This window comes from Lycorma delicatula, chromosome 1 (genome assembly GCF_047948215.1).
Source record: "Lycorma delicatula isolate Av1 chromosome 1, ASM4794821v1, whole genome shotgun sequence".
NCBI classification, from domain to species: domain Eukaryota; kingdom Metazoa; phylum Arthropoda; class Insecta; order Hemiptera; family Fulgoridae; genus Lycorma; species Lycorma delicatula.
The window spans coordinates 345,400,404-345,426,586 of NC_134455.1; the positions used below are offsets into that span (position 1 = coordinate 345,400,404).

A 26,183-nucleotide genomic window follows, 5' to 3' on the forward strand; every position below is an offset into this window, starting at 1 on the left:
TGATACTGTGTCATTGGAAAGCAAAATTTTTTTTACATCTTTTGTGTTTCTTCCACGCCTATTAAAACACTGATCATATCAATTGCAGCAGGCAATATGAGGTTTTCTGTGATTGCATGGGATTTGGACATTTTAGCTACTCTTAATGCTATGAGATAAGATGCTTCATGTGTATTTTTATAAGTATGGCTTGATTTACAAATAGAAACTTGTTGATTTCTCAAAGTATGTAATTTTCTTTCTAAAAATTCCAAGGGTTTGCTTTTATGATCTGGCTGTTTAGTTTCCATGTGTCAAATTAATTTTGATGGGTTCATGTTGTCATCAGAGAGGACTTGAAAGCAAACAACACACTGTGGCTTTCCATCCAATGAGGTAAAAACCATAATTTAAAATTTTTTGCGTATCATGCTTAGTAACTCAGTAACTGAATGGTTGAAGGGAAAACGACGAGCCATGCTGTTTGCTGTATCAATGGTTTGGCATGAATCTAAGGATCACTTCACCAACAGCTACTTTTGTATAACAAATATATTTGGATTTTCAATCAAAAACAGGAAATATGCAGATGTATCCTCAGCTCTAAAGCTGGTAACACAGAAAGAGGAGTTACTTATACCTGTACCATCATCAAATCTGACATTGCTAGAACAAACTGAAAGTGAAGCAGATGAAGTAGAGGATTTTTAACTCAATAACATGAACTTAATAATTTAGACTGCGACAGTGGAATCTTTTAGCAGAAAAACAAAAGTTATTATGTTAGAACATGAAATAAAACGTTTTCAACTTATTTTACTACGAAAAAATTCATTGTGCATTTGAACTGATGTTGATGGCCTGATGAAAGAGCTTGGAATTCAGCACATTCCTGAAGAAAGTGTCTTTTTATTTACTCTTCTAAAGTTAGCATGAAAGCAGTTTCATTGAATAATGGTATCAAACAGCCACCCATTCCATTAGCTCATGCAGTCGACATGAAAAAACGAATGAAATTATGGCATCAATATTACTCCCATTTAAACTTTTATTCTGAAAATTTGGGCTCTGTCAGCGATAAGCAAGGAGAGTGTTTCCATCAGGATATTCTGACCACGGAGCATTTGTACCATGGAAGATGGGATCCTGAAATGATCGGTGACTATTGTTGGTTTTTGTTTAGAGAAACTGATCAAACATCATACAAGCTGAAAAATTAACATATTTTAAAAATTAATGATAAGACAATTACAATGATTTAACTTTTAAAAACTGTTATTTTAAAACCGTATTAATATATTTCAATGTATCTGTGTTTGAATAAATAAAAATCTAGTTGATTTGAACAAATTTTAAATGAATACACATAAATAAAGATTTTTTAAAATATTGATTTCACAGTGATTATGCATTTATTGGTAAATAAATCATATGTATCTAAAAAAACATGACATATTACACAAATTCTGATAACTGTTTTGAATTCAGCGCCCCAAATTAGTTAAAATCACCATACACGATTCAAGATACACGAAAAACAATGCTTTTGTCTTGTTGTTGACAGTTATTTTCACGACTTCATGCACACTAGTAAGGTTCTAGATTAAGTTAGTATTATAAGAACAGGTTTTGATACACTCTTCAAGGAAAATATCATTTCTGGAATTACTATATAGATTCTCACCTACTTTAAAGAAATATTCATTAAAATGACTAGCTATATTACTGGCTAGTCAGATTAAACTAATAACTTCAGTTTAAATTTAAGATTAGTTTAGATTTAAAAAATCAATTTCCTGATGACTTTTAGCTTTAGCACTTATTTTATTCTTTACAAAATTCCATGTTTTTTTGTTACTTTTTCCGATCTTATTTACAAATTCACTATCATATTTCAGCTTATATAAATCAATAATTTTATCTAATTTGTGTGCATAATAAATATACTTTCTTTTTAGTTCAACATTTGAGGGATATTTTTTCCAAGTTTTGTAAAGCAGGTTCTTTTAATAATACCAAATCTGATCCAGTTTTTTCTAAGTTTTTCTTTTTGTTTACTTCTTTTTTTTCTAAACTAGCTTTTCGAAATAGCACATGTAATTTGTGTAAAAAAATTTAAGGTTTCATCAGTGTTATGAATTGATAAGACAGAGTTTTCCTGTTCACACAATCTTAAAAGTAGTTTGAGATTTCTTTATGAGATTCAACCCTCAAGCTTTTAGACTTACATCCTGAACTGTGTAGGAGAAGACCTTGTGACGATCCCGGTCCCCACACTACCCTCCTGCTCCTAACCCTAACAGGCTTTACCAGAGGTTGTCTTTTAGACCTCTAAACCTGAAAATATATCACTGTCATCAATTTGGCCTCTGTCAGGATGATACCATGCAAATGCCTTGGCAGACATTTCCATCAGTACATTTACACAACTTACTATCGCCTTCATATGGCTTCTTCTAACCATAACCACCTACCGTAACTTACAACTCTCAACTATCAAATTAACCTACTATCTCGAAAAGCACCATGTCCAGAAATAACTGTGTAATATGCAGGTTGGGGGAAATCTACCTAACTACTTCTCATATCAAGAAAAATACAATGTTTGTAAAAGCCATCAATAAGTTGGCCTACCTTCTTGGCATCATAATGTGATTGGAGCTCAGTTGCAAGGAGAATATCAATGGAGTTAATACCGGAAATAAAAAGGACCACCTCTTGAGAAATGGTCCTAAGGCACCAATCACAGTAAATATAGGTGACACTGGGCTCTCAAAAAAATATTACTATAAAATTTCTACCTCATTCGATGATCCCAGGCAGATGCAACATACAGCATTGCAGCTTCACATACACCCATATATAGAACACTCATAGTTCTGAAATTAGCCCCCAACTTGAGCAAACTGCTCTCTGAACAGCAAAGGAAGCATTACAAGCCATTTTGGCAGTCTACTGAAGATGCTACTTGAATAGAATATTCTCATCAAGGATAACATCTAGATACTTCTGCAGCAGGACATACATAATTCGATGACCTCTCATTAATACACAAGGTCATCATGTAACAGCCAGTCTGCCTTTGAGCAAAATCATTATTGTTTTCTCTGAGCTAAATGCTATTTTATGTTGCAAACTCTACAGTTGTAGTATTTTGCAAGTCTGGGGTGCCCTGAATTTGATCTCATTCCTCAAATTTCCTTTAACCAGCAAAATCCTATCATCTGCAAAAGCGATAAAATAGCATCAACTGGGTAACCTCAACTGCATCAAAGAATCGAATTCAACAACCCAGAGCAGGTCCTAAAACACTACCCTATGGACAACCTTTAAATAGTGTTTTTCTACTTCTGAGATGCTGTCTCGGTAGCTGAAATAATTATATAACAAGTACTGGTCATTCTACATGTAATCACACTTCTGCAGCTGAAACAGGGCAGAGGACCACTACAAATTATTAAAAATTTTCTGCCAGGTCTTTCAAATGAATATCATCCAGACTGGTCTAAGAGATGGTGTCTAGCAGAGAGGTATTAACTAATTTAGGCTAGTCCACCTTCCTGTGCAGGAAGCGCCCCTGATGAACAGAGACATTCCATTTGTGTCTTGCAACTCCCTAACCAACTCAAAGATAATTTATCATTGATCACTAGAACAATCAACAACAGACCATGCATCAACTTTACTAGGAATATTCCTACCAACAGTAATATCAATATTTGTTCAGCAAACAATCTCCTTCCTTCTTTCTGCCACTCCAACATATGTTGGTAACTCCTTGAAAACATTAAAGATCTCTAATCCATAGTGCATAACAAAGCCTTCAACTACTTCACCACTATCATCTGTACCACTATGCCAAAGAAGTGACTTAGCATTTACATCAGCACCTAGCACTGTAGGATAGTTACCAACAAGATCATGAATTCTATCCCACTTTTCTAAATGTTCCTCAGTGGGATCTTTTAATTGAAAATACGAACTAACAAGATAGAAATCAAGACCATCAACATGATGCAGACATCAATTTTGATGCAAGATATCAAAATCAGCAACATGATGAGTATCAGAAACCTGCCTCAAAAAGACACAATCCAATGTCTTCCTATACAGAATTGCAGACATACTATTACTTCCAGTATGATTTACGTCAAATATTAAAACCTAGCAGATTGATCTGAACCATACATAGATGTTGCAGAAGAATTATATCAAGGGACCTCCTTCAACAATTTTACTTAACTCGATCTGAGCAATATAAGCACCATGAGAATTTGCTTAACCATGTAATGAATTAAAATACATCTCAACAGCTCTCAAATTACAACCACAATCTTTACTATCGACCGAATGCTTGCAATCCTTGCACAACCTTATACTATTTACACAAACAGGAGCCTCAGACTTTTTAGAAGTCTTCATGCTTGTGTCCTTTGTCACCACAATGCATGCAGTATGCAGAAAACAGACAGAATTTTGTCCTATGACCAAATCTACAACACTTAAAACATTCAGAATATCAGTGTACTCCTTGACTCAGCAAAAACAAAATACCCTCAGCAACAATCTTGTTTAACAAAATAGGCCCAACTTCGAATACACCATGATACCTTTGGGCATCAGGTCTACCAGTTTTGAAGAAAAACCTGCACTCAGACTTGAAAGTTGTCTCATCCAAGACAGTGTTTTACTCCTGTATGAGAGACACAACTGCCTCCTCGGACAGGTGATGATCTATATCATAGACAATGACAGGTCTTCTTTTATGTTTCTGATCCACCTTAACCTTCAACTGTTTATTAATGACAGATTCTGAAATGAATCTAATTGTTTGTCATCTGCTACGACAACCGGACCTTTCCTACTACCCCTTATGTTCCTATTTTTGAAATTTGACCACTTGCCCTGAAGGGCAGTATGAAATTCCTCTCTAATTTCAGGAAAAATTATTTATGCAAGTACAATTACTTATAATAATTAATTCAATTAATTATAACCTCTTTTTTGTTTATTTCAAAATGTTGGCTCTCCTTGAAATTTTTACCGTGGAAGAACAGCATGCTTGGATAAGATTTTTATTTCCTGAAGATGTAAAACTTGTCTAAATTCATTCATGGATGTTAACACAGTATGGTAAAAAATGTATTAACTGTGGCATTTTAATAAATGGATTGTACAATTTAAATATGCAGAACAGGTATCACTGATTTTCATTGTAGCAGCAGGACCAAGAAAAGTTAGTCCACTTTATAAAATACAGGATTCCCACTGAATTTAAAGATTTGTTTTTCCTGACTCTCATGTTATGCTACTGCTGCCATTCACTCTGCAAAATATATAGATATTTTATTTTTTTAACCTCCACCATCCTCATAACGGGCCAAGTCACACATTTTTTTATTATTTATTTTTACATTCATTTTTAAAGTTTATTTTTTACAATAAAAATCGCTCTATTTGAATTTTTATGATAAAATAATTCCTTTTTATTCAAAAACAGTAACCAAAATTATGAATTATTTTTTTTCACATTTTTATATAAAAATATTTATTTCTAATTCTTTGATATATATTTAAATAAATAAATACAAAAAAAGATTATTTCTATAGAGTGGGGGAAATGAAAGTTGAATGTTAAGGCTAGTGTTTTGTGTTTTGTGTTCTTGTTCTTTTCTAAACAGATACAATTAAAAATATAGCAAGTGAATACAGAATGACTTTTGCTGATATGTCAATCAGTTGACTTCTCACATATTGAACATTTTGTGAACAGTCTGCATTGGATTTCAGAAGTTTAGATGATTTTAAAATAACTTAACACTTTCTCATGGGAATACCTAAAATGACAACACTTATTTGTATATTTCAGTCTTATTTTCAAAACAATATATTAAAAATACTTGTTTTATAGTGTTTTTTTTCTGAATTTGGCTGACTGAGGACCACGTGAAGTAACATTTTACATTCATTTTTATCATGACGTTTTCTTTCTTGGTCTTCCAGCAGTTCTTCATTATTTTTCTTTGTCTTTGCCTTCTCTTTCTGAGTAGACATTGTTGGTTTCTTTTTTCTTCTTCTCTTGGAAATTCTTGAAATCTTGTACCAGTCTTCTGAATGTTGTTCTATCTTGTACAATTTCTACAGATATTTTCAGTGCAACATTGAGGTCCACTGATAAATGTGGGTAAGAATTGTTTTGTTTGCCTGTTAACATTCATTCTCATATGATGACCAAAGAATCTGGCTCTTCTTTTTTCGATGAAATCGTATATTTTTTCCATTTTCAATGTAATTGCAAAGATCTTTAATATATTGGAATTCATATTCATCTATTTTTATTGGTCCAAGAGTCTCCTCTCTTTTTTTCTATTGCATTTACTTCACTTTATTTCAAACTGAAGATGCACTCTTATGTGAAGAGTCCTTCTGATTTGAATACCATATTGTAATACCTGAGATGTTATTTTTATTGTAAATATCTTTTGTTATTTGTTAGGTCAATTCCTTTTTCTGTTTTTGTTTGATCGGCTTCTTCATCTACACCATTAATTTGGATTATTTTTTTCAGATATTTAAATTTATTTGTTATGTTGATTTTTCTACATCTCATATTTAGGGACTCGGGGAATCTTTGATATTGATCGTTTTATAATGTATTATAAGAACAATATTTTTTCAATCAATATTTTAAATTTTTATTATTTTTCCCTTTTCTATTACTCATTCCCTTTACTCATTCTTTTATGAATACTTCTTCCTTAGTATCTGCTGATGATGATTGTGTAACAATCAAAATGGTAATCTATTTTTAGATTTGATGTAATATTTTTGAAAATGGTTTATTTAGATGAATATTCATTGCCGTGTGTTACCCATGCATTATGACATTATTCAACAATTATTTGATTTTCTACATGATCTTAAAAGTTTCCCCTCCCGGAATGTTTTATAAATAGTACAAAAATAAGGGCTCAAATATAATCCATAAATTTTGAATTCTATTAAAAACAAACATTACTGAAAGAAAAATTAAAATATTGATTATAAATTTCAAAACTACTTAAATAAAAATTGCTCTTTTAGTAAAATTTGTTAATTTTAAATGGCAAAAAATTATGTAATTTAACTGATATTTTATATATATATATATGTGCAAATTAACTTAAACATTTGGCAAATTACATTTTTTAGATAACATTGCCGGTTACAAAAACTAAAATATATCTGAAAAAGTGCTGAAATATTCAGATAGACATCATAAATAAATGTGAATTTTAATAATTATCAGATGGATGATGTCCATCTGAAGATGCAGTGGTAGAGATGGTTCAGAATTAAATCAGCTGACCTCTGAAAATGATCAACATCAAAACATTTATAGATATATATTTAACATTTAATGACATTTATCAAAATATCCTGTAATTTGAGCAAATAACATACCTGGTTTTCCTTGTAAATCACCTTTAAATAATGTTACAGTTTTACCGATGTATAGTATTTTACTTGCAGTAGTGAATGTGACATAAGGAGGAATAAATTCTTCATTTAAAATAAATTCACCTCCATCAATCTGTAAAGAAATTTTTATGCTTTCACTCTATTATGATTATGCTATTACTACAGACTACATAGGAAGTCTGATTGGAAAGTATCTGACTTTGAATTATAACTGTACTTACAAGTGAAACATGGATGTGGTAGTATTCACAATGTGCTGGCTGTACCCTCATAAATAAACCAACTAAACAGGGTGTAGATTGAGCTGCTTAGTTGGAAGCAGTATGCTTTTCTTTACAGTATTACTTCAGAGGATGAATGAGGATGATATATATATGAATATAAATGAACTGCAGTCTTGTGCAGTCTCAGGTTGACCATTCCCGAGATGTGTGGTTAACTGAAATCCAACCACAATGAACACCGGTATCCATGATTTAGTACTCAGGCATATAAAAGTAACTGCCTTTTTTAGGATTTGAACCTTAGAACTCTTGATTTCGATACAGGTGATCTGTGGTGATGAGTTCACCACTAGACCAACCCAGTGGGTCTGGCAGCAGCATGCTCTAGTGTACCCATTGTTATTTCTGTTTGTTACATTTAATATTGTCAAAGCATATAAAGCAAAGAGTTTTCATTAAATTCTGCCACAACCTGAACATTCTTGTTCAGAAATCATTGCTTTGATGAAGTGTATGTCAATGAATCTATGTATGATACACAAATTAATGAGCAGTATAGAAGATTTAAAAATGGTTGTACTTCAGTTGAATGTGACTTTTGTTCTGGCAGGGTTGCAATGATAAAAACTCTTAAAAAAACTATAATAATCATTAACACAACAAGAGATATAACATCTTGGAATTCCAAAAAACTATGCTTTCAGAAATCTTGAGCCAATAATTGGAGAAGAGCCAAATGGCTGCAACTTATTAATGGAAGACTAAAGGAATTATTGTGTGGGAAGTCACTCAGGAGAATTTGGTAACAATCAGAAACATTCATAAGGTTTGAATGTTCACTGGGGATAAATCGTGGATTTATGGTTACGGCTTGCTATACAATCCTGAACTGACTCCTTGGGACTTAAGACTGTTCCCTAAATTGAAAAATTCTCTAAAAGGAAGATGATTAGATGATAAAGAGAATGTGAAGTAGCTGTAGTTATTCAGAAAGAAGAATATAAGGAATGCTTCTGAAAGTGGAGAATCAATGAAAAAAAGTTGTGGCTTCCAAAGGGAAGTAAGACTAAATAAATAAGGAACATAAATAACTATTATTGATTATGAATAAAAAAGGAAGTAAGGGTTCTATTGTCAGCTACAGCACAAAGTTAGATATTTTCCTGGCAGACCTTATATAATAACAATCAATAATCTTAAGCGAACAAAAATTCCAAAATAATTATAGCACACTGCAAATGTTTAGAAATTACATATATTTTTTAGAGAATACCACCAGCCAATAATTAAAAGTAAAAAAAATTTACTAGAAAAATTAAAACTAAAGAAAGGAGGTTGACTGTGGTATGTGTACATGAACTATAAATTAAAAGAAAATTATCCATAATGTTTCCTTTTTATGAATTGGTTAAATTAAAACTATTCAAATGTAACTACTTAAGAAAAAAAAAAGCAAAAAGGTATATATAATAAAGATATAAATGTGCCTGTGAAAATGCTCTAAGAACTAACAATTCCTGGTTCTAGTTCTCTGGCGTGAGCCAGAACTAATTACAAGCAAGAATGGCTTGTACAAGTAATTACAGAATTACCCCCGATGAACAATCCACCCGCAAGAAAGTGGCAACCAGGCATTCGGATTCTGGGAAGCCTGGACCTATATGAGTGAGCAAGTTGGAGTGCTCTAGAAAACTTCCGCGCAGAACACACATGTACTTGGGAACATTCAACATACAAACATTTGTGCAGGCAGGCAAGTTACACAATCTAACCAACAAATTAGCAAAACATAAAATCCAGATCCTCGGAGTTCAAGAAACCCGATTTCCAGAAGACAATGGACTACAACAGTTACAGAATTTTTAAAAGTGGAACTAACAGGAAAGTCTGCAAAGGGGGTGAATATGCTGGGAATGGCCTTCCTAGTAAGTAAGAAAGTTCTGGATTCTGTACAAGAAGTAAAAGCAATAAGTAACAGGCTTATGACAATGAGAGTCCAACATATGAACAAAAAACAAATATTTATCAACGTACATGCACTGACTAATGAACAAAATAGGAAAGACCCGGAAATGATGGGCAAATTCTGGGAAGAACTCAAAACCACAATGTCCAAAATCCCAAAGAACGATGTAAAAGTTCTACTTGGAGATTTTACTGCCCAAATTGGCAGAGAGCGGAAATATAGAGACAGTCAGCAAGTACCCTGCACATAAGTCCATGAAAAAAAAACGGAACCCGCTTAAAAAACAGAACTCTGTCAACAAAACAATTTAAAAATCATGTCTACCACCCTAACGAAAAACTCAAAGAGACAAAAAACTTGGCGATCCGCCATGCACCATTTGGAATATCAGATTGACCACGTTGCAATAACCTAAGACCTTCAAAAGGAAATACATGACATTCAGGTACGAAAAGGAGCACACATTGACTCGCATCAATACCTGACAAGAATCAAGATTTAATTTACTCCTGGCTGTAAACATACCAAGAAACCATTGATAATCCCAAGATCTGATGTCAAGAAGATTAAAGAATCAAAAATCACGGAGAAATGGGAGGAACAACCTGCAGAAAATTGGCACGAATTTTGATTTAAAATTATTCAAACAGCCAGATAGCAGATTTCCCTTCTAGAAAAACCTAAACATCTGTGGTGGAATCAAGAATGTGAAATAGCCCTAGAAAACAAAAAGAAAGCGTTTAAAGACTACAATGAAAATAAAACAGAGGAAATTCTAGAGAAATTCATAAAAATCCGAAGGCAACCAAACAAAATTACAAGACAAACCAAAAGAAAATATGTCAATGACCAGTTAGATGTGATAGAAGCAAATTTTAGAAATTACAACATACACGACTTTTATAAGATATTTGCTTCACGAATCAAAGGATACACTCCACAGAATCTCTGCTTTAAGAGACAAAATGGTAAACTGGCTCTCACGAACAAAGAAAATTGTTGGGAACTTGCAGAATATTTTGAGAAACTGTTAAACTGCCCCGAACCGAAAGAAAGATTTCTGAGAGTCATACCAAGTGTCACAGAGAAAGATTCCCTTGCCCCAACTCAAGATGAAATTTTATCCATATTCAAAAACTCGAAAGCAATAAGGCCCCAGGAGAAGATGGAATAATAGCTGAACTCCTGAAAAATTTAGGACCAAATTCTCTGAAGGAAATCATCAAATTTATTCAAGACATATGGCAAATGGGAAAGATCCCGGAAGACTGGAAAACAGCTTTAATTCACCCATTATATAAGAAGGGCGATAGGACAGATGTAAACAACTACAGAGGAATTTCCCTTTTAACGGTTTCATACAAAATCCTATCATCCTGGCTCTTAACTAGAGCACAAGAACAGCAGGAACCATACCTATCAGAATATCAAGCAGGCTTTAGACCTAACAGGTCATGCCTGGAACAGATCTTCAGCCTGAAAACGATAATCAAAATTAAAAACAACAGAAGCAAACCCATGATCTGCACATTTGTAGATTTCAAAAGAGCCTACGACTCCATAGACAGACAATCTCTTTTTCAAATTCTAGAAGAGAGAGGACTAGATCAGAAAACTCGAGGATTAATAGAACAAACATTAACTGGAACTATATCTAAAATAAAATTTATGGGCGAAATCTCAGAACCTTTTGAAATTAAGACGGGAGTGAGAAAAGAGGATGGACTATCTCCCGCTACTTAATATCACATTGGACAAAGTGGGAAGATACATTCAAACAACAAAAATACTGGAAATAGATTTAAATGGGATTCGCAAAAATAAATTTAAGTAACCCTTCCTGGCATTTGCAGACGATTTGGCAATCCTTGCGGAAGACGAACAGACTGCGATAAAACAAATAAAAACACTCAGGAATGTGCAGAAAAAGTAGGACTACAAATTTTGTTTGAAAAAACAGTATTCATCTGCTCCAGAATAGAAATCCCAAATTTAAACACAAAATATGGAATAATAAATAAAGTCCCTCACTTTAAATACTTTGGGGAATTTATTACGCCGAACAGCTCTGAGAAACAATTGGACTGTCTGCAGAAGGTCAGAAAAGCTCTAGGTTTAATGCAAAATCTCTACAACAAGAAATCCCTCTCACGCCAATCGAAAATCCGGGATTACAACACAGTTATTAAACCCACAGCATTATGGCGTATAATGCTTGTTTCACTGGCGTAGTGAAACAGACCTTAAATAGGAAAACTGAAATAGAAGAAATAAACAAACAGGAAAAGAAGATTATAAGGAAAATATTGGGACCGAGACAAACTGAAGAAGGATACAGATTACAACCGAACGAAATTGTTGAAACATACCCTAACAATGAAACTGACATAAGGAAGAGATGAATGAAATTCTTCGAACAGCTTTGCAGGCTGCCGGAAAACCGATTGACCAAAAGAATAATCGTGTACTTAACATTATTAAAAGTTGCAATCCCCTGGCACGCAGAAATGAAAAGATTAAGAACATGCCGGAATTGCGCTGGAGGGGATCATGGACACAAACACAGACAGAAACAAAACAGATAGAAGGGAAGTTAAACCAGAAGTGCCAAAGTCTAAACAACATCGTCCAAAATGGTCTGAAGAACGGAAGAAGTCCCTCCAAAAGAATTTTGGAGGGAAAAGAAGAATGCCAAGCCAAAGAAATATGAATCATGAATGCTTAACATCTTCCATTGGGAAGTTCTCGACTTATAATAATAATAATAAAGATATAAACTAAAAATTTAAACTATAATAAAAAACAATATGAAAGAAAAAAGAAGAAAATTAGATTGTATAACAGATTACACTGAACAAAGGAATCAATGGAAAGTTACAGATAAGATTTTATAATTTAGCCACCTGGTCAGTAGTTGAAAAAAAGCATTCTGGATCTTCTAGGAAAAAGAGTTCATATAATACACTTTTTTCTCTTAAACTGTATGATTTGTCATCTATAAACAAATCAATAAATAACTACACAATTTTGGTGTCATATAATCTTAGGTTCTTTTAAACAATTCTGTAGTTGAAAAAATTATAGTAGTTTCTTCTCGTCATATTACCCATATTTATCTTTATATCAGACTTTCCAGTTTTTAACAAACAAATTCTATTTATAATAGAAAAAATTATTTTATAATAGAAAAATTTTTATTTTATAATATTTTATTTTTATTTATAATAGAAAATTAAAATAAATTATCTACTTAAATTTTCAGCTTGCCTGTTATAATCCAAAAATATTTATATTTTGTTTGTTGTTTTTTTTAATAATTATCATCATATACAAAAAAGCTCTTAGGTTAATAATTGTAATATTCAGATAAAATAATAATCAGCTAACATGAAATTTATATAGCTTTTTCCAGATTCTAATAAATATTATAAAATAGAAAATAATCTGTTAGTGCATATATATATATAAAAAAAATAAACAACATATAGATTTTAACCTGAGATCTATCGATTATGAGACTGAAATGCTACTACTTCAGTGAATAAAATCCAACAGAAGAGCTATGTCATGTTCTAATCCTATGGTATGGCATGAACCTACCAATCAGTTTGATGATTGCTACTTTGGTTTTACCATCACAAACGACATTAAAAAAAAACAAAAACATAAAATTGAATATTCAAATGTGCCATTGTTGTGCTCTTAGAATGATTCCTCACGGAGAAGCTTATCGATCGATACCGACTCCAACATTAAATAAAGTGGGATGATAGATATTAAGATATCAGAGCTCAGTGGCAATGATGATACATAAATTGATGAAAATGTCAGTTTGTGTATCATCAAATATCTATCTTCCGAAAAAAACTTGTGATCATATTCATATTCCTCAGATATCCAGTAAATCCATCTTATCAGTCAAAATTAATTAAATGATTTGGTGCAGACGTAGGCCTATAAAAAACAGTAGCTGAACTTCTTGGTTCTAGATTGTAAGAGTAAATTATATTGGCAGATGGAACAAGTATTGCATCTTTTACAAAAAGTAATGTTCTCAGTGATTTATAAAATGAAGGGTTCTCTTTGTGTTTGTTTTGACATCAATATAATAACTGAACTAGCAACAGACCATAAAAATAGAGTGATACCTTTTCATTGATTCATGTAAATGTAGCCTAAATGCAGTTGTACTCCAGTTATTCAGTCCGCTTATTCAGTTTTTATGAAAGAAACATGTGATAAAATGTTTGCCATTCTAAGTACAATTATGAACAGACATTTAATAGGCAAGTTTGTGGGAATTTGAAACTACTGTACTGGTAATTCAAAAAGGACTTCACAACTTTAAAAGCATATACAAATTTTATTTAGATAACTTACAGATTGGGTTGAAGTCTCATTTCATAGCAAAACATCAAATTTTGACTCATGTAGTTCATTAGTATCGAATTTGTCCACCAGTGCTGTCATCAGTGTTGATAAAAGTGGATACATTTATTGGTGCAGAATGTGCACTGTGTGTTTTGGTTTCATGATTTGCAGTCAGCAACAATTGCAGTTCCATGTAATTTTCATACAGTTCAGTAAGGAGGCTCCTAGTAAGCATACAATTTACCTTGGCACAAAACCTTTGTTGAGACAGTTTATTCTGTTAAACATTCAAAATTACCAGGATGCCTATGCGTCATTGAAGCTGCTATGGAACAACTCAGAGAAAGCTTTGCATATAGACCAAAGAAATCAACTCGACATGCGTCACATGAGACTGGCATTCCACAAAGTGATGGTTTGGTGTGTATTACAGCTACATAGGTAATGCCCGACTTGCTGGGCACTGTCTAGAATGAAATCAACTTTAGGTGGGATGTACGTCGCATTACAAATGGAAGCCATATTGAATCAAAGTGAATGTTGGGTGACAAACTTTATGTGTTTTTCTATGAAATGAGTCCTCAACTAAATTTATAAGTTATCTCAATAAATTTTTATATGCTTTTAAAGTTGTGAAATTCTTTTTGAATCATCCGGTATTAGTGGACCTTCAAGGTAAGTTAAAAAAATATTGCTATGTTAGGTCTGATGAAAATTTTTGTAAAAGTCATGAATAAAAAAAGATAAAGACTTAAAGAAATAAGTTTTTTTCAATCATTACCTAAAGTTAACCTTATTTGCTGGACCCGATATTACAAAAAGATTCATGATCTTGCTTTTGAAGAAAAACTCAATTGAAAGAAATTATTATCAGCATGAAAATAGTCTAAAAGATTGTTAAACAATAAAAAATAAAATAACAGAAAAAATAAGATTTTTAAACAAAAACCCTACTACTAAAAAAGCTTCTTTAGCCCCACTGAGATATGGGCTTTTTCATTTGTTATTGGTTGTCATTACATGTTTCTTATAGCAGAACACATTGTTTACTAGTACTACTAAATTACCACATTTCATGGACTTGCACATGGATGGTACTAGTAAATGATGTGAAATTAGAAACTCGTTTAGTTTTGGTTCATCTTGAAAATCACTACAAAATCAATTAATGTAAACTCTCAATCACCACAAGCAAAAGCAGTGTTGTCAACTACATGAAGCTATGACCGACACACAATGAAAATTGCTATTAGGTGGAGAACTGATAAGAATGGACTTGAAGGTAATTCACACACATAATAATAGAGTAAACTGAATTATATTATCTTTCCCACTTTTGAAATGATAAATAAAATTAATTTTACATTGATTAACAATAGATATTTCAATTTTTAAAGAATTTGAGGTGGGTGCATAATAGTATACAATTATTATATTTATAAGCAGAACATAGCAGCATTTTATAGAGAGAAAAAATGGCCAAAGAGAACTTCTTTCAAGAAAGGTGAACAAAATATTTTACGGAGTACCAAAAAAACGAGAATTATTTTCTGTAGGTAAGTGGGTTGGCAGTTTTGCCCTCTCCAACTAGGTACATTTAACTGACACTCTCTGCAGTTGGCCAGTAGCGCTTATGAGAAACCATCAGACAGCAAACAGACTGATTGAGATTGTTTTCTTAGCTCCTGCCAACATTCTCTGTGATTTTGCAATTGCAAAATTTAAGGAACAATACACCAACATCAAATTCTGTTTCAAGTTAAAGAGAATAGCAGCAGATACAGTTCCAATATTTTGGAAAGGAAGCTCTAAGCCAGGCAAGGATTTATAAGTGGTTTGCCTAGTTCAGAGGTGGCCAAATGTCATTTGAAGATAAATCCTGTCTGGGATGCCCCTTAATGTCCAGAACAGTCAATGATTTTGAGAAAATAACTGGAATTTCCTGCAGTTCATGCCAAAAAATCCTAACTGAAGATTTAAAGATGAGGCGTGTCGCAGCAAAGTTTGTTTCACGACTGCTTTCTGATGATCAGACAGTCTGAGGGTGTGCCAGGAATTGAAAGAATAGGCACAAATTGACCAAAATTTTTTTATTAAAAGTCATAAAAGGGGATGAATCTTGGTGTTACAGCTGTGACCCATAACAGTCCAGTCAGTGGAAGCTAAAGCTAATCTTTAAAAAACCAGACCAAAGAAAGCACGGCAAGTGAAATCAAATAAGAAGCAAGTGATTTGTATTTTTGACATCAAAGGAGTTCACATTGAATTTGTTTCCTCAGAGCACCACAGTGAACCAACATTACTATCTGCGAGTGCTGAAGTAATTGGGTGAGACAGTTAGAAATGTGACAATCAGAGGACTGGCTGCTTCATCATGACATTGTGCCTGCTCACACAGCGTTGAAAATCAACCAGTTTTTTTTAATGAAATATGGCATGACAACAGTTTCTCACCACCCAAGTGTGAAGAAACTTAACAGCATTAATTCAGAAGAATATAAAAAATGTCTCCAACAGTGGGAAAACTGTTGGGGCAACTGCATATCTAATGGACAGTATTTTAAAGGGGATTGATGTTTTCAAGATGTTATCTTGAATAAAAAAATTTAAATAAATAATTTTATTTTTTTGTACACCTTTGTATATGTCCACTTGTTGAAATTGAGAATAATCTTCTTCCTCTGCTTCAAATCATCAATGAAAAATTTTGTAAATAATATGGATATAGTAGTTGATAGCTTGAAACATTTACAGAACTTTCTCAGTAATTAAGAGAAGCCAAACTTAAAGAAGATATGCATTTTACTGGGTCTGATATTAGAAAACAGATTTTCAACCTGATTTTGAAGGAAAACTCAACTAAAAGTAATTAGCAGCATGGGGATTGTTTTTGAGGAAGTAAAGTGATTTCTAGGGAACTAAAATGAAAAAACTACAGAACTCTTGTACAAGAGTTTCTGACTGAGTCATGGAATAACAAATGATAGTAAAAAAAAAAATTTCTATACATGAATTTCTTACTGGGAAATCTTGGCACAGAGATAATCAAGGAGGAAGATTTCTCCAGGACATAAGGACTATGGAAACACAATACCCAAGCGCTGCTGGGTACCAACAAATGATGGGCTGTAACTGCTGGTTTGTAACAATAAGGCTTGACTCTGTAAAAGGAAAAGTCAGAAAATGTTATTGTTTTTTGGTATGTCAACATTTTTTTATTTTTGCCTTATATAGACTAACATAAGCTTATGTAGTTAAGCCTATATTACTTCATGATTCTCAATAAAACAATTGTTCAGATATTTTTGACAAGTACAATATTACTCAAAACAAAAAAAAAAAACTATATGTGTTACAGCTTTTTTGCAATTTTCTCTGAATTTTTTGCGGCAAAAATGAATTAGAAATTGATAATTTTATTGATGTTACAAAAAAAAAGTTTTTTTTTTTTTTTGTGAATTTGTACAGCAATTAAACCTTCAAATGAAGTTTTATTTTTACAGGCTTGGGAAGAAAAACACAGTAATTTAGTAAAAACAAAAGAGGATATAAATAAAGTAATCTATGTGTAAAATACTTGGATGAAAAACATATTAAAATAATAAAAAAAAAAAAAAATTGGTATTCAGCAAATGTCAAGTTTGAATTTGAGCCACATATCTTAGATTTAAGTTGTTTACCTTATTTTCATCTATATACACATTTGGATGTATACATACTCCAAAAAAGGAAACTGACTATACAATATGTAAGTAAACATATTACTCGAACCTGAACAAGGGATGTTACAGTAGAGTTGCGTTCATCAACTGTATTTTCATTATCAATATTTCCAAGAGTGGCACCACTGCTTTTAGATATTAACAATGGTATTTTATTAGGTTTAATAAAAAATTCACCATATTGATCCATTATTTCTCCATGCAATAACCAATTGGTAAGTTGATTGATTAAAACACAATGGCAACATTTAGTTATCCTGAAAAAAAAAATTACATTAAAGGTTCATTGTTCTTAAATGTAATGAAAAATAATTTAGCAATATCAATATAGTTAAAAGAATTACAAATCAAGCAATGATTGAAATGTACAATTTTGAAAGGTTTTCTTCACTCTATAAAAATAAAATTACATTGAAAAAAAAATATTGTGAAATCAAGTAAAAAATAATTGTTGCATCTGTCAACGTCCTCACTAGATTTGATGCAAACATTTAATTTCAAAATAAAAAGGGTTAGAGAAAAAGGTTTCTTGTATTCTCCCAGTAGGATGACTTCAGTGTTAGTTCAATTTGTAACATTAATAAAATCTGTAACACTTGCATGCTTTTGAAAAGTGACATATCACTATGTATTTTTTGAAAGATTATGATTATTTATTTAAGTTATTGAATTTTGAAAATGAAAGTAAAGAAGAAATTTGATATATTTTGTAATTTTATTATAATAAAGGAATGAAAGAAACTCAGGCTGCTAAAAATATTTGTAATATTTACGGACATAACATGGATCAATCAAAAAGTACTAGTAGGTTGGTTGAAGTGTTTTCAATCTGGAAATTTTAATGTCAATAATGCATCTTTCTCTGATTGGCCAACGACTAAAAAGTCAAATGATATCATGAAAAGAACTGAGTAATCCTGACACATTAGCAGTTGTAATATCAGTAACAAACAGAACAACGACCAAAAAACAGTTTAAACTGTTTGGGTCATTCTGTGTTAAATCAACATGATGGACAGCCATTCACAACCTGACCGACTGAGATTTTCATGAAATTTGGTATTAGTTAACTGTTGATAGATTTATTAGAAAATACTGAATTTCAGATCTCTATCATTAACCGGTATGTTTTTAGAGCCCTTCAAATTTGCTAGAAAATGATAAATTTTAACTTGCGACAATAGTATTAGGTCGACATAATTTTGTTATTTATTAAGGTAGAATGATAAACTAAGACATATTTTATAGCTTACTTGATGCTCTTTCATATGTATACATCAAGCCTATGTTTACATAAATCTTTACTTCAAGGTCACATGACCTTACCATGAATTTCAGAAAAAAACAGGTCTTCAATTTTTTTTTATGGTAAATAAATTTTATTCGTCACTATATTATAAAATAGCTGTGCAATTTTGAAACTGGGAGTGCATGGGATCAATAGAAAAAATAAAACGTGCATCAATGTTTTAATAAAAAAATATTTTTTTGCAGGGTTTTCAGGTGTTAAATTTTTGTTGCCTGAACTTGCAAAATCAAACAAAATGTCTTGAAAAAAGAAACTAAGAGTAATGAGGTAATGTGTTGCTCATTTGCTTTGTCTGGTAATAAGAAATTGTACATCTCAACGCAATCAAATGATCAATGATAATGTAACGCGATGATCAGTGATAACGTAATGTAATGCGATGACTCAGTATAATTAATACAAATTGAAAGACAAAATATATTGAAGCTTACCTTACCACCATTTCAGTCATAGTCTGTGTCCATTGTTTTAGTGTAAACAATATTAAATATGACCTAAAATATTTGATTTATTTAAATAATATATTTGTGGCTTAACATGATGTAAAAAAGCATGAACACTGTATAAATATGCCTGTATAAGATATTCAGTTTTCATTTATTGACTGCTAAGTGTTGGTGTAGCTACTTTTTTTTTTTAGAGTTAGGTATCTTTTGAAGTATGGCAACCTTTTACTGTAATAAATGTTGTAATCCATTTCAAGAAGTAGGTCATAATAATGTTACTAAGAATTTAAGAAAATTGTTACCATGGATGACAGAAAAAAGATTGTGATAAGTATCAGAATAAACTTGCCTCAATTAGTAATAAAGTTTCAGAAGAAGAAGCAAATGATGGTGAGAACCGCTTTATAATGAAATAAATTATGCATTAGTCAGGCTCAATGACAGTCTAATGAGTATTGGAGAATCACCTGTGAAATCTAAAAGGTTGCAAGAGAAAACATATCCTGCCAAAAAAAAAAATTTGTAAAAACTGAGTCATCAATGAGGGAAAAAATATTCAATGTAGCTAGTAAAAACTTTGAGATTTCATCTCAAGTTGAACCTGATAGCAAAATATTGGTATAATTGAAAGAAAAATTTAATTATACAACAGACAGAAGTCTTAAAATAACAATTGTTACTCTTCTTCCATGAAGTTGGAGTATCAAAAAAATGCAAGACAAATCCCCCGTTACATGATATGACAAGCACAACAACTAGTTAAAAACAAGGGATTCTGTCACCACCAAATCCTAAACATAGAAAGTGTCTGGATCAAAACATAGTTGGATGTATTCAGGCATTATAAAAACCAGATGATGTAACTCATGTAATGCCAGACATAAAAGACTGTACCACAATCAAATCACTTTGTGGAAACATTCATGTTAAAAAAAAAGACTAGTACTGGCTAATCTGAAAGAGAACATTAACAGTTTAAAGAAACTCAGATAAGTATTAAAGTGGGTTTTGTACCTTTGCTGCTTTACGCCCTAAAAATTGTGTTTTAGCAGGTGGCAGTGGAACTCAATGTGTGTGTGTGTGTGTATTATCCATCAATGTGTTATCAATTAATGTTTGAAGGATGTAAATTAAATTATTTAACAAAAGAGTCCAGCAATCATTTCACTTCTTATAAACACTGTGTAGCACAAATTATTTGTAATCCATCCAACAAATTTCTTATCTCAGTGAGTGTAAGAATTGTCCAGATTCTGATAATTTTAAAAACATTTTAGATTCAATATTTGTTGAAAATTCTGTACATAAAATAACTTTTAAGCAATGGATTTCAACTGATCATTCACGTTTAGAAACAGTAGAGAACACACAAGATTTTATTGAGATGCTTATTGAAAAATTATCTTGTTCACCATTCATTTGCTGCTTCTTAGCAGTCAAACTTCTTAAAAAACATAAACCGGTAATTGAACCCGAAATCTTTATCACATTATGTGATTTCACTGAAAATTATTCATTTGTGCTACTAGATGAAGTCCAAGGGTTTCACTAGTGCAATCAACAGGCTACAATTCATCCTTTTGCTATTTATTTTAAAAACCAAGAATTTGCAGACACTAAACAATAATTTAGTTATTATGTTTGACTGCCTTAAGCAAGACACAATATCAGTTCATGTTTTTCAGAAAAAACTAATTCAATTTTTAAAAGAAAAGTATAATATTGTGAATAAACTAATTTACTTCTCAGATGGCTCAGCAGCACAATATAAAGATCATAAAAAGTTTGTGAATTTAATGTATCATAAGGATGACTTTGGTACTATGGTGGAATGACACTTCTTTACTACATCACATGGCAAGAGTGCTTGTGATGGTCTTGGTGGTACTCTTAAAAAGTTAGCAATAAAAGCAAATCTATAAAACCCATACCAAGATCAAATAATAACAGTCACTCAACTTTATGATTGGGCTTGGTCAAATATTAAAATATGAATTTCATAATTGTTTCAAATGAAGAATATCAGAAAGAAGAAAAGTTTAGCACCTTGTTTAGCAAAAAAAAAAGTGGCGATCCCAGGTACTCAAAAGCTGCATGCTTTTTTACCAGTCAGGAAAGGACATCTTAAAACAAAAATTATTTCCGAAAATGAAGAATTTGAACAATATAACGTTTTGCATGAAACAGAAGTTGGTTTTCCTGAAATTTCTGATATAAAAGGTTTTATTACATGCATTTATAATGGTGCTTGGTGGTTGGCTTGTGTATTATCCACAAATCAATCGACAGAAGAAGTCGAAGTAAGTTTTCTTTACCCTCAAGGTTTATCTCCTTCTTATGTTTTCCCAGCACAGAGCGATATTCTAATATTACCTTGACAGGAAGTACTAATGAAAGTTAATCCAAAAACTGCTAATGGATGTACATATATATTATCTGAAAAGGAAACTATCAGGCAAATGAAAAATTGGCAGTGAAATAATTAAGTATTTCAAATAAGTACATAAACACTCTTTTATGAGCTTAAAAAATTTAAAATTTAAGTTAATACTAATGTTATTGATATAATTATTAAGTAGCAATAATTGAAAGCCAATGAAAACATCAGATTATATATATTAAATCATTACAAAAAAATATTTTTATTAAGAAACATTACTTTAAAAAATTAATCAGTACATTAGCATTAATCAAAATTAAAATATTTATTTAAAATATGGGTTGTGGAATGAAACAGTTAATTTAAGAATGTATGAAACTAACTTGAAGTTTTTATTTTTACTTTATTTAATTTTTTTTTTTTACGTTTTGTATATAGTGTACGATTTTAAGAAGGTCAAAATATCCAAATCATTAAACGTCATAACTGTAATTACTTAAATACATGCATTATTATATTTTAATTATTAGTTGTACAATTATTATTTCTATTATAGTAGCTTCTTATATTAGGAGAAATGAGTCTTGAAAATTATATTTTATACGTAACTATGTTTTACAATTTAGTTTTTTAGAACATTTAAAATGTATGAGAGTTATTGTTTTACTTAAAATTGTTAATTTAATTTCGCTTTTAAGCATAAAGTGAGATGATTTTCAACCTCATTTTGACTTAATTAATCATTGCAGTCTTGTTATAAAACAGATTAGAAATTTTATAAAGTAAATTTTGCTAAAACATTGATACAAATTTTATTTTTTATCTTCTGATCCCAAAGCAGTCCCACTTTCAAATTTTCTCAACTGTTTCACAGTATAATGATGAATAACGTATATTTTTTATTAAAAAATTGAAGTCCTGTTTTTTTCTGAAATTCAAAGTCAAATGTGGTGACCCTGATATCCAAATTTATGTAAACATAGGTTGTTGTACATCATATTACGAAAGAGCATCAAATAAGCTATAAAACATAACTGTTTATGATAGAGATCTGAAATTCAATATTTTCTCATAACTCTATCAACAGTTAATTCATACCAAATTTCATGAAAATCTCAGTTGGTCAGGTTGTGAGGCTTGTTGATTTAACATGTTTAAAGTGACCCATTTTGAATGACCTATTTGAAGGAGGCTGAATATAACAAAAAATTCAATGTTTCAGTGCCAGATCACTTACAAAATTTAAGAGAAAGAATTTCCATCAGCGAATCACTGTTTAAAGAATCAATGGAAAATTTAATGGATTGAATTTCCACTTGCAAATCACTGGTTTAAAAAAATTCCAATTTAACTGAATGAAAATGAACCATTTTTGAAATGGCTCATTACGAGCAACAAAAAATGGATCACTTATTACAAAAATATATGGAAAACATCATAGTTGAAGCAAGGGTAAAGTTCCTCAAACAGCAGAAAAGCCACGATTGGCGCCAAGAAAAGTGATGCTCTCTCTCTCTCTCTCTCTCTACATGTATGTGTGTATCTGGGATTGGTAAGAATTATTCACTATAAGTTGCTGTTGCCTGGTTAAGCAATTGATTCCAACTTCTACTGTCAACAACTAGAAAGATTATGCTAAGCAATCAAAATAAAGCGACCAGAATTGATCGATAAGAAAGATGTTATATTTTATCACTACAACGCTAGACCCCATACATCTTTGATCTGTTGGAAATTGGCTGGTAATTTTGATGCCTTTATGTCCTAACCTTGCACCTTGGAAAACCATTTGTTTCGGAGTACACAGAAATTCTACTGTGATCTTATCTCAAAAATGGTCGATCAAAATGGCACATATTTGGTTTAATAAACTTCATTTGAAATATAAAAAAAAAATTGTATTATCTTTTATGACTACATACGATCACTTTGTCAGTTTGTTATCCAAGTCTCTTCAATGGAACTGTTTGGGCCTTGCGGTCCTCCCAGTACTTTTTCATATGTTCTGATCTCTGTGCTCTTTCTGGTGTTGAAAATGTTTATGTTGTGAGATTCTTTCTTGTGAGTGTTTCTGTTCTTGATTTTTTTTGTTTAATTTCATCTTGTCTGTGGTGTCTTCTGGTGTAAGGCTGATTTCCTTCAGATCCTCTCATTCTCTGGTCCATCTGCATCCAGTTTTGGTGTTTTTCGAGTCGAGATTGTATTCTACTAGCTGTTTCAGAAGTCTTGAATCCTCATGATATGTCCAAACAAACCTAGTCTCCTATTACACATGATATTAGTGATGGGTTCTAACTTTTTGTACACGACTTTGTCGGGCACAATCCACCTCTGCTTGTCTTTCTGGTACTTTTTATTGATGCAGGTTCTTCTGATTTTCTGGAGTCTGTCAGTCTTTGTTCATTTAGGTGGAAGAGTGTTTCTGCTACATTAGTGGTTTCTGGTTTTATAACTGTGTTGTAGTGTCTTATTTTTGCATTTATTGATAAGCATTTTTTATTGCAAGTACACAAGGGTAATTTTTGAGCTTTAGCTAGTTTGTTTCTTCTTATTTGGATTAAGGTTTTTTTGCTTAGGTTGTTTGTTACTATTTCTCTGAGGTATTTAAATTGGGTTACATTTTGATTTTATTACAATTTATGTTTACTTCTTTTAATCATGTTGGTTTTTGGGTCACAATTTCTGTTTTTTCACATGACATTTTGAGACCAATTTTATTTGCAATGTTTTGAAGTTCTATTAACTGTAATTAAGCTTTGTTGATGTTATTTGCTAGGAGTGCCAAGTCGTAGGAAAAACCAAGACTGTTTTGATAAGTTGATTAGCTTGTTTGATAAGTTTGATAAGTTGATTAGGTTGATTAGCTTGGTAGTTCTTTGATCCAGATGTTGACAAGCTGTTGATGAAGGCCAATTTTTGGTAACCTTCCTACATGTTTCCAGATCTCTACAAAAGTCTTATCTTCTCCTGCTGCTTTGTAATACTTCATTCATCTCACCCAGTACTTGGTAACTTCTTTTATTGTGGAAGGGTTGATGGGGGTTGGTGTTGAAGTTTATGAATTCTGTTGGTTCTTTGCACTTTAGGAGTTGAAATATTTAGCTAGGATTTCTGTGCTGTCTTTATTGTTATGGGCCAGTTTACTATTTTCACTCTTTATTAGCAGGGTTGAGAGTTTGTTTGTGGAACTGATTTCTAAAGGTTTTGTAGTAGTCTCTCGACTGTGTTTTAGTGAATTCTTCTTCTATTGACTTCAGTGTGTCTTTATGGTGTTTTCTTTTTATTCTCCTTAGGATTTGGGTGGCTTCTGTTTTACTAGATTTTGGATGGATGTTTCTGATTTTTGGGATTGGTGAAATAGCTATGTCCGATGTCTTTTTCCACTGTTTCATCACATCTGTTGTTCCACCATTGATATTTTTAATGGGATTTTATTGGGGCTAATTCTTCTATGATTTGTTTAACACTGTTTTCTAGATCTTCAATTTTATCCGTGATTGTTATTTTTTTTTGGTAATTTTCATTCTTGATTAGTTGGGTAGGGTCCATGTTTCTTTTAGTTTTAGAGGCTTGGTTTTGTTGTTTTCTTTGGGGAGTAAATTTAATTTTAATTTTCACTACATAGTGATCTGAGCCTGTGTCTACTCCTCCTGCATTTTATGTTGTAATCTCCTTGTGGTGATGTTTGTCCATGAAGACATGGTCTGTTTGTCATTTAGTGTAGTCAGGTTGTTTCCAGGTTTTTGAGGTTTCCTCTTGAAATAGGTTTCTTGAAAGGTTTCTTCAGAGATCGACGAGTGTCTGTCCATTTTTGTTTGTTTTCTTTTGGGCGAGCCATTTTCTGATGATGTCGGGATATCTTCTTTCTTTGCCTAATTGGGCATTGAAGACTCTAATTAATTGTTTAACATTGTTTTTGGGGATGTTACTTATAGTCAGACTGAGTAGATCCCAAAATGTTTCTGTTTCTTTACGGTTTTTTGGAGAGTCATTTTTATTATTGTAGGGTGCATGGATGTTTATTATAGTGTAAATTTTATTAGATGCTTTTAGGGTGTGTTGAGATTCTTGGGGATTGTGACTTGAATTCTTTTATAGAATTTATTATTTTGAGGCTGAATAAAAAGCCAGTTCCAAACTGTGGGACATTTTTCATCACTCTCTTCCCAGATAAACCTTGTAGTCTATATCCTTGAGATTCCATGGTGTCCTGGTTGGTGTTTCTCATTTTCTGTAGACCCATGATAAGAATTTTGTGTTAGTCTATTAGACCACTTATTATTTTTAGTTTACCTTGCGTGGTTTACCTTTTTAGTTTTAACTTG

General features: G+C 31.8%; 1 protein-coding gene across 3 annotated transcripts in view; it reads right to left on the bottom strand.

Annotated features, from left to right (window-relative positions):
• The window catches only part of Grip75 (gamma-tubulin complex component 4), a 73,656-nt gene that overhangs the window by 27,991 nt on the left and 19,482 nt on the right, over positions 1-26,183 (bottom strand). For all 3 annotated transcript variants that reach the window (XM_075382423.1, XM_075382421.1, XM_075382420.1), the window contains exons 6-7: positions 17,773-17,980; positions 7,423-7,552 (exon numbers count right to left, since the gene is read on the bottom strand). In XM_075382423.1, the coding sequence (XP_075238538.1) occupies positions 7,423-7,552; positions 17,773-17,980 (338 nt within the window). The remainder of the gene's footprint in view (positions 1-7,422; positions 7,553-17,772; positions 17,981-26,183) is intronic.